The 9,724-nt window shown below is 47.9% G+C and overlaps 1 protein-coding gene and 1 long non-coding RNA gene across 3 annotated transcripts in view; one reads left to right on the top strand and one right to left on the bottom strand.

Moving 5' to 3' along the window:
- Positions 1 to 9: 9 nt before the first annotated feature.
- On the bottom strand, positions 10 to 5,661 carry GTF2H4 (general transcription factor IIH subunit 4). 2 transcript variants are annotated; one of them, XM_006178741.3, is made up of 14 exons: positions 5,450 to 5,660; positions 4,679 to 4,821; positions 4,310 to 4,414; positions 3,833 to 3,964; positions 3,466 to 3,562; positions 3,282 to 3,370; positions 2,957 to 3,068; positions 2,742 to 2,810; positions 2,471 to 2,554; positions 2,084 to 2,216; positions 1,743 to 1,873; positions 1,031 to 1,078; positions 802 to 880; positions 10 to 334 (listed from the first exon to the last, which is right to left on the bottom strand). In XM_006178741.3, the coding sequence occupies exons 2-14, from the start codon at positions 4,816 to 4,818 to the stop codon at positions 162 to 164; spliced, it is 1,392 nt and encodes a 463-aa protein (XP_006178803.1). In that variant the 5' UTR covers positions 4,819 to 4,821; positions 5,450 to 5,660; the 3' UTR covers positions 10 to 161. The 2 variants fall into 2 exon arrangements, with proteins under 2 accessions (XP_006178803.1, XP_032319355.1); XM_032463464.1 differs by lacking the exon at positions 2,471 to 2,554 and having other exon boundaries at positions 14 to 334; positions 5,450 to 5,661.
- A 158-nt stretch (positions 5,662 to 5,819) lies between these two features.
- The window catches only part of LOC116658372, a 68,067-nt gene continuing 64,162 nt past the window's right edge, over positions 5,820 to 9,724 (top strand). Inside the window, exon 1 of the long non-coding RNA XR_004313756.1 lies at positions 5,820 to 6,091. This is a non-coding gene — a long non-coding RNA (uncharacterized LOC116658372). The remainder of the gene's footprint in view (positions 6,092 to 9,724) is intronic.

The raw sequence follows: 9,724 nt of genomic DNA, 5'->3' as shown, positions 1-9,724 counted from the left end.
CGGGGCCTCTTGGTTCGTTTTCACAACTTTATTAACCAATAAGAGTCCCGACGTGTGAATAAAAAAAACACCTGAGTTCCGAGGCCGCGCGTGCCTCCACGCGGCCCGCCCTGCCCGGTCCCGCCCCGCCCGGGTCCAGTCCCAGTCCCAGGCCGGCACTCTCAGGAGCTGTGCTTCTGCCGCTTCCAGAAGCGCTTGACGTCGCTGTGCCCGGCCGGGGTCACCACCATGAGCCGCTTGGCCGAGTTCTCGAACACTAGGACGCCCAGCTCCCGCGCGTGGGCCAACAGCAGCTCAAAGTCCACTTGCGACAGGAACTGGTTATACAGGACGCCTGGGGTCCGCAGGTCAGGGGCAGAGGGGAGAGAGAGGGGAGAACGTGAGGCGAGGTGCCCTTTGGTGGCAGCCTCAGGCCAGCGGTCAGGGCTTGCCACCCACATTTAATATTAATCCTTAATGTTTGCCTCTTCCAGGGCCCATCCTAACCCTAGTGTGATCCAGCCATGTTCAGGAAGGCAATATAATACAATAAGAAAACCCATCAATGCTTACCAAAACCAGAGAAATTATGAATTAGCGCGCCCCTCCCCCCACCATTTCCCTCTTCTGGCTAAATCCAAATTGCACCTATTTGAGGCAATTCATTTACTGCTACCGACTCACCCCAAAATAAAAAGTTCATGGGTTTACCAGCCCATGCAGTAAACACAAATAAAATGCATGAATAGCTTTTTCAGCTCATCAAGACAATTGTCCTACCTCTGGCCAATGATGAAGAATCAACCACCAGAAGCCACTCACCCTCAGTGAACCGGAGTCTGTCCCTTTCCAGCTCCCACAGCCGAATCTGGTCCGTGATGGTGGGAGGCAGCACAGGTGTCTGCAGAGGTAAGGGATAGCTAGAAGATTCCAGAACACCGTCCCAGAAAACCCCAGCCCTCCACTCATTCCCAGATTTAGATGCCCCTTTCTCTTTTCCATCAGTTCATTGCCAGGTGCCAAGGGCTGTCAGCCTCCAGCAGCTTGGTACCTGTTTAAGCATCACCGGGTGAGCCCTTGTCCTTAGGAAATGGATGATCTAGGAAAACAGACAAGAATTGGGATCAAGAGCTTAAGTTAAGAAGGCAGGAAAGCTACATAAGCTGTCACCTAATGTTACTGAACATCAGCTGACTAAAAACTCTTAGGCACATGCCTGTCATCAATTCAACCCATGTCAGCTCAGCTGTTGTCCCAGAGGTGCTGTTCCCACTGGTGATGTCTGCTGCTCCTTCTCTGACAGTTGCCCTTTCCATAGTCTTGTTTTGTTTTTCTTTCTTTAAAATGACAGCAGCTATTATTTTCTGAACACTTACAGCACAGCAGGCTCTGAGTTAAATGCTTTACTTCTATTTCATTGAATCCTCCCAACAACTGTATGAGGTGAGGACTGTCATTATTTCCATTTTCCAGATGGGGAAACAGGCTCAGAGAAGTGAAACAACTAGGGCGTTTATGCAGCTAGGAAGTGGTGGTGCAGAGACACAAATCCAGAGCTATTGCTCCTCCCTCTGTGCTTTTTCCCCTCGAGGATATACTTATTCCCTCACTTAGAGCCTTGATTTCTCCTGTGTCTGATGCTCAAATGCAGACAACTTACCACCACCTATTATAATACACCAGGTACTAACCTTCCATAAGGTGACTGCCTTGTACCCTGCAGCCCAAGTGCAGCCTGTCTTCCTGGCCCCTAGTGGGAATACCTGTTGGGCTGTGATGCCACTGGCAATGGCCTGCTGCACACTCTCACGGGTCACCTGTGCCACCACCATGTTGGGGAAGCGATAGAGCATCTCGGAGAAGAGGGCAATGAGGGCGATCTGCAGCTCTGACTCTGAGCCGGGAACAAGAAGAGGGGATTAGGAGGGTCCCCCCACAACACCCAGACTCCCTCAAGCCTCAGAGAGGTCTGTAAACCGTCAAGTTTACATGAACCACCAAGTTACAAATTTACATGAATAGAAACTGCATTCCCTCCTGTTTCTTTCCCTTCCGCACTCCCCTCCCCTACCGGCTCTCCCAGGGGCCCTCTGTCCTGCCTCACCCGTGTAGGCATACAGTCGGTAATTGGTTTCCACGACAATGAAGCCTGGCTGATGTGCGGTGCCCCCGGCCCCAGAAACACCTGACGAGAGATTGATGGCCAGGCGTGTGGGGTAGTAACGCCGAGATTTCCTCTAGAAAGGAGACAAGGCAATATGCTGTCTCTGTCACTGTCACTGTCCTAAATCTTCCTCCAGAGACATCAGATCCCTCCTGGTGCACAGAAACTCAGCTCCCGACTGCTCTCCCCCTCCTCCAAGGGACCCAGTTATTTCGTCCTGGCAATTGCTTCCTGTTACTGACCCCAGAGACCCCACTCCTTTTTAAAGGCCAAGGCAACATACCACCCTGCCTCTTCCCTAGAAGCCACATATCTGGATGCTCATACCTTCCTCTGGAAAACAAGCCCAAACTCACGCAGATGTTGCAGGAAGTTCAACAGAGAATCACTCATACCTTCTACAGAGTAATCCTGATGAAGAGAGGTGGCCAGCTGGGGTCCAAGGTACATCCCATGCCTCCTTTTCCAGCCCCATACACTCACTCCCTCTTTGCTCATTCTTATCTTTCACTCTGTTGCCCCATAACCTCATTTCCCTTCCCATCTCTCTGCCCTTAAGCTCACTTACCCAAGCCCCCAGCCCCGGTCCCTGGCTTACCTTGCCCAGAGTAGAGAAGCTGAGCTGGAAGAGGAAGGAGAGAATCTCCACTAGGTCCATGCCCCGACTCTAGAGAGGAATGGGCAGAGACAGAGAGGAGCGGGAGGGTGAAAATGAGAAGACAGAAAATCAGGGAACAGAGTCTGTGGGCAGCCATCTCTCAGGGGGTCCTGGGAAGAGCATAGCGTGCCAGCTGGCAGCCCCAGCCTCCTCACCTGGGCTGTCTGCAGGTACTGCAACATAAAGTACCAGAGCTGGGCGGGGGTGTCCAGCAACAGGAACTGGAAGCCGGCAGAGGTAATGCAGGGCGGCTCTCCAGGTTCGGCACTGGAGACAGAGAGGGACCGTGGCAGGGGTGTGCGGAGAAAGGTCACCATCCCACCTGTCCACTCACATGTTTTTCTTGGTTTATCTCTGACCCTACTCTGCTCAGCTGTCCTTTTGCGGTCAACCCCCTCCAATCCTGACCCGATCTGGACACTCAGTTTAGTAGGGACTCGAGGGGGCACAACAGAGCTGTCCTACCTCTGGCTTCCTCACCTCTTCATGAGCCCCGCCTGGCTGAGGAGCTGGGCCAAGTCCTGGCTGACGGCTGCACTGGGGGAGCCCACCATGAAGTGCAGGACCACCTGAGGAACAGAAGACAACAGAGAGGCAAATGCCTCTAAGGGCCATGGGAAGGAGGATTGCGAGCAGAGACGCACACAGAGTCCCAAGTCCTCACCTCCCATCGCTCCTCGGCGTACTTGTCAAGTGAGGGGACATCCCGGGCATGCTTGTCTGGTCCCAGCTGACTTGTGTCATCAGACCAGGCCTTGCCCCTATGCCAGGACGGCCAAGAATAAAGAAACTTGCCTGTGTTTCCTGCCCACCCCTTTGCCCCCTTTCCACTCTTGTCCCCCAAGCCATGAGTGAGAGACATTTCCTACACCATGTACCTATGTCTGGTCTAACATTCCTGAAGGAGTTCCTGAAGGTGGAGCCCACAAGGTTCCAGAGAGGCCCCTCAGGAGCTCCCCATCCAGCAGCTTACTTAACAATTTAATCACTAGTTCCCCTGCCTCGCTTAGGAAAAGACAGAAGTGACATACCCACCCAGAAGGGCTATGCGGAGGTTTTGGCGGAAGATGGGGTTGAGGATGAGACCCTGGAGACCACCAGGAAGCAGCTGGGTGTGCCAGATACGGAGGCCACTCAGCAGCCCTGTGCTTTCCTCCTGAGCTCTGGAACAGAAGCAGAGAGGTGAGGGGGTGTCTGGAGAACAAAAAGGAGGCCCATAAAGGCTTCCATTTCTGCCTTCTCTAAACTGGTGGTTCTTGGAACACTTCTACAGAGTGAAGTCAGTGTCTTCTTAAGGCAAATTTCTTTACTGCAACACCTACCAGAGCTTTGTTATAGATATCACAACTCTCCAAGAATTGAAATACAGTATGCAGAGTTTCCCAAACTTGTTTAATAAGTTTTGTGGTGTTCCCATTAATATTTCCTGGAAGTGTTCCAAGAACAGCAGTTTGGAAAGCCTGGCTGTTGAGAATTTGTATCTGGCTGAGAATGCAGCAGAGACTCACTTGCTGAATTCCTTCTTCACCCACAGGGCTACAGCAGCTTGCGGCAAAGGCTGCTCCAGAAAGAGCATCCGCATCACCCAGTTCTTAGCCAAAGATGGGAGCTCCCTGTAAGGGGGCGTAGGGAAAATGTTAATATCAGAAACGGCCTTAGATCTGCATCTCTGTCCCCATAGCCTCTCAAACATCTCACCTCACCCCCGACACTTTTACTGGTCTTGCTGACCACCACAACCCCCATCCATTTTGGCCTGACATACTTTAATCTTCAAGCCCCGCCAGGGCTAAGCTTCTATCCATGATAATCTATTTCTGTCTGCAGACTCCATTACATTTCCCCACTACAGCCCCTGCCATGAAGAGAGTCCTCACCTGAAGACAGCCAGACAGGTGGCAGGATGCCCATATAATCGATCCAATACCCCAGGGCTCAGGCTTCCTAGGAATTCCTGCAGATTCCTGCATTGTAGGTGTACTCGATTCAGTCCACCCCTTGAAGGGGTGCTCTCCATCACCTGAGAGACACAAGTGTTAGCATCCATATGCCAGTGTCACCCCCTCACCTTTCTCATTCTTACTCTGATTCCAGATCCACTGGCCCCCACAAAAACTCATCTTTTCTATGGTTTCCTTTTCCATGTCACTCATCTCCTCTTGTCTCCTAAACCTGACCAAACTCCCCTCCTTTCCTGCCTCCTCACCCGACTTATGTCCTCAACTCCAGTCTTCTGTCAATTTCTAAGTGACAGAACTGCCAATCGTCCCATATTTGCAAAAAACGTTTTGTATTTCAGTGACTTAATGTCACCTTTAACTAAGCAGTGACAAAGGAAACTTGTTTGAGCCCAATCCTCTCTCCTTTCCACTTCTCCTGGTCAGGTCAGCCTATAAGCTCCAAATCTGTCCGTGCTTCCCATCTATTTCTTGGCCCTACTTCTCTTGCTGCGCACGGCAATAATCCATGTCTCCCAAATCCAGTTCTACTTCTTTCCTCTCCCCGCCTCCAAGACTACTTCACTCCATTCACTTTGATCCACATCATACGATCTCCGAACTTCTCCCCTACTTTCCTCAGAGTCCTCGCCTGTCACTCAACTCTCTCCCCCTATATCTCGACCACCTCCTCTCTCCCAGCCCCCTTACCACTCTGTGACGATCTCCCCTCGTGCACTCCGAGTTTTAAGCCGTCGCTTAATCTGAGCAAATGTCTCGCATTGGCTCCCGAGAACAGAGGAGAGGATGGCGGAAAATGAGACAGAAAGATGGGGAGAGAGACGAAGGATTTCACCGACAGGAGTCCAGAGCGGAGGATTCAGAAGAAAAGGGAAGGAAGGGAAGGAGTGGAGAAGTAGGGAGGATAAGAATCGGTGCTGCACTCGCCTGCCGCAAGGCATATTGGGAATTGGAGTCTTGTGTTTCCCTACCCGGGAGCAGGGTAAAGCGCGTCTGACTACAACTCCCAAAAGGCACCGCTGGGAAGCTTAGCGAAGAGAGGCTGGCCTTTAAGCGAGAGAGTCGGAAGCAGCGGCAGTTGGGCTGCTTCGTTCCGCGTCGCTCTACACCCACTCGGCTAACGGCGAGTCTAACTGACCTGAGCTAGTGTGGGGATCCTGGGGGAAGTGCCCTGAAAGCTTCCTAGCGGAGGCGGGGAAATGGCTCGGTGATGAGACATAGAGACTCACGAAACTGGGTTCCTTGAGCTCCCCGTAAAATTGGAATAATGCACTTTCCAGAACTTTTCCTCAAATTTGAAGTTAACTCGATCCGGTGCGCCTTCCTCGGCACGTAAGTACTCAATAAATCTTAATTGTCACTTCCTCCATGCTTCCACCCACCTCCCAACCCCCGTTTAGAGATCCTAGTAAGTACAATCTTTAAAATAAATCAATTGTTTGGTCTGATTTAACTTACGAAATTATTGCGGGGTAAGGGCAGGGAAGCCAAGCCAGAGCTGCGCGTTTCCACAAATTCCTATACGGCAAGTTTTATTATTACTATTTTTACTGTTATTATGATTATTGTTGTTGTTGTTGTTATTGTTATTATTATTCACTAGAAGGCGGAAGCACAATGAGATTAAGAAATTTGCCCAAGATCAGACAGCTAGAAAGTGCCGAAACTGGGATTTGAAGTACATTTGCGAGTGACCAGGAATCAAAATGCTAAAAACTAAGACTTTGTTTTACTTGTAGCCTGCCCATGCTTGTTTTGTTACATCTCTTTAGCAATGTTTAAAATCCACAAAGAACGACACAAAACTGAGAAAGCTTCTTTATGGAAAACGTTAAATAAGGTTAAGAGACAATTCACAGTCTGGGAAGAAATATTTGACAAAATAGACAAAATACAAAGAGCTCTTATATAGCAATAAGAAAAAGAAATAACACAATAGAAATATTAAGAAATAACAGGGAATAAACAGAAGAAATGCAAGTGCCTTGAAACCAAATGAAGAAACTCTTCACTGGTAATTAAGGAAAAATAAAGAAAGAAACAATAAAATATCCAATTAGAAAAAATTTAAGGATTGACAATCTCAATATTGGCCTCAGTGTACATGAGCATACTCATATACTTTTGTGGAAGGTTGACATAAGCACACCTTTCTAAGGGTGGTTTGGCAGTATGTACCAACAATTTTAATGTGATTGCCCTTTGACCTGGCGACTCCACCGTTAAGAACATAGCGTACTGAAATTGTCCTAGATGGGTACAGAGATATACATGCAGAGATGTTATGAAATGTTTGTTGTAGTAGTATGAAGACAATGGAAACAGTCCAAATGTCTGTCATTGGGAGTTGGTGAGATAAAATGTGGCTCAGTGGAATGTAGAATCCTGGGCAGCATTTGGAGAGGAGGTCAGTACACATACTGGCTTGCCTATATACCATCTATCATGAGGGGGAGGAAAGCAGATTACAAAGTGGGATACATAGTCCAATGCCGTCTTTATAAGTAAGAGGTTTTCTGTGTGTGTAAAACTGAAATAGGCCATATGCTTCATTTTGACTGGAGCCAGCAAGGGGGAGCTGGGTAGACCTGGTCACGTTCCCTACAGTGTAGGGAAAACTAAGGCTACGCTGTCTAGAACAGGAGCTGCTAGTCACCTGTGGCTATTTCAATTTAAATTTAATTAACTAAAATAAAATTTTATACTCAATTGCTTGGTCACATTAGTCCTATTTCAAATAATTAATAGCCACATGTGGCTCATGGCTACCTTTTGGATGGTGCAGATGGAGACCATTTCCATGATCGCAGAGTTCCCTTGGAGAGCCCTGCTTTAAGGGATGCAAGGTATCTGATGTGAGAAAGAGAATCAGTCTGGGCTCCTAGGAGCTGAGAGTGTGGAAAGAGCTCCCTGATACAGGGCTATCCAGGTTGTGCTTGAAAACTTCCTGTGAGGGTAATGGTAATACCTCTTCCCTTCATGTAGCATCCTGGAGAGAAAGAACAGAGAGCCAGGAGCTGACAGGCCTGGTTTCCATCAGCTTCTCCATGTCCTGGCTGTGCTGCCTTGGGCACATTGCTGACCTAACAGAGAGGTTTTCATCTCTGTGAAATGACAATAATGTTCGCTACTTCATATGTTGTACTAAATAAGATACGGTACCTGGCACATTGAGGGTGCTTAGTAAATATGATCATCATTATTCTCTTAAAAAAACAAACAGACATGTAAATCACACCTGTAGTAAGTGCTACAAAGAAGAGAGTCATGTGCTCTGAGAGCGTCAAGAGGGGATTTGACTTGATCGGGCAAGTCAGGGAGGACTGCTGAAGGACAAGTAAGATAAGAGTTAACGAGGCAGATAGCAGGGAACTGGGTTCCAGGTAGAGGAACAGAAAGCTACGAAGGCCATGTGGCAGAGAGGACTGTGGCCCCTTAGAGGAACAAGAAGAGGGCCGACGTACACACCGCTGGGAAGGGAGGCAAACTTGGACAAGAAGACTTTGTTCTTTATTCTAAGGTCAATGGGAAGCCAGTAAAGGGTTTGAAATAAAGGAGTGGGCTCAGATTTGTGTTTTAAATATCATGCTGGCTGCAGGGCTGAAAACAAACCAGAGAGGAACAGAAAACACTCCTAGGGAACTACTATGGTGGTCCAGGCAAGATGGAGGTAGCATGTGCCCGGATGGCGATAGAGACAGAAGTGATGAATTTTAGGGGAATTTGGGAAGTAAAGTCCACAGAACTTCGTGATAGACTGGACTTGGGAGGTAAGAGTAAGGGAGGAATATCAAGGATGATCCCCAGGTTTCTGGCTTGTTCAGCTGAGCTGAGGTTCACTGAGTAAGAGAACCAGGGAGGAGCCGCCAGTTTGAACGTGCTGAGACTGAAATTCAGATGATCCCTAGGTGGTTGTGTAGGTCTAGAGCTTAAGTTTCTGAGCTCAGAGATTTGAGAGTTCTCAGCTCACCACCATGGCTTCTTTTGCTCACCATTCTGGGTTCTGGCCTCAGTGCTTGTCTTAAATCGTCAGTCACAGTGGTCTGACCTATGTAGGTTCCAACAGGACTCAGATGTGTGAGCTGGAACCTCAAGGGCCTATTAATACAACCTTAGATTAAGTTATCATTATTGTCATCCTCATTATCCAGTTGGCTCATTTTGTGAATGTCATCAACCAAGACCCCAGGGGCTTTATTTCACATGAACTGCCATCAAGATGGGTCTGCCTTTTCCAATACTGGCAACTGATTTTTTTTTTTTTTTCTTTCCAACCAAATTTGAACTCTGTTAAATGTTCTCTTGGTGGTTGTGGCTCATCCTTCCAAGCCTCTGAGACGGCTCCCAAACAGTTCACACCTACTGTGTTACTTGCATATTTGATCAGCCTAATCCAGGGATTCTCAACTTGGGACTTGCAGAGCCTGGGACATAGGAAGGGGGTTCCTAGAATTTTGGCAAGAATTAAAAATTACACCTCTATTTTTATTAACCTCTAACTGAAATTTAGCATTTCCTCCAAGTATGAATGTGGGCAAAACCCCCAATAGTATTACTAACACCTGTGACTTGTCACTAATAGACACCACAGCTATTTTTCTATCCCACTACAGTTGTAGAAATCTCAGAATGTCATTTATGCTCATTGCTATTTGAAAATGTCAGTAATTATTACATCTGCTGCTAGGTCTTGTTATTAAATATATTTAAAAGAAGCACATGTTAGTATATCATAATTTTTTAACATTTTGGTAAACTCTTTTCATTTGCTTTCCTGTTATATATGTATTCATAATTATACATTTTACACACATATAACTTTTTTGATGGGTTTTAAAACATAATTCCGAGGAAGAATCAGTAGACCTCTCCAGACTGCCAAAGGGGTCCATGGGTCAGACGAGGTTGACCCGTGGCCTAACCCACCTCCCTTCAGGCCTCCTGCAGTGTTTCTGTTCAGGTTGA

This window comes from Camelus ferus, chromosome 20 (genome assembly GCF_009834535.1).
Source record: "Camelus ferus isolate YT-003-E chromosome 20, BCGSAC_Cfer_1.0, whole genome shotgun sequence".
NCBI lineage: Eukaryota > Metazoa > Chordata > Mammalia > Artiodactyla > Camelidae > Camelus > Camelus ferus.
The sequence above is the reverse complement of the archived record's forward strand: the minus strand, read 5'-3'. Positions and strand labels throughout refer to the sequence as shown.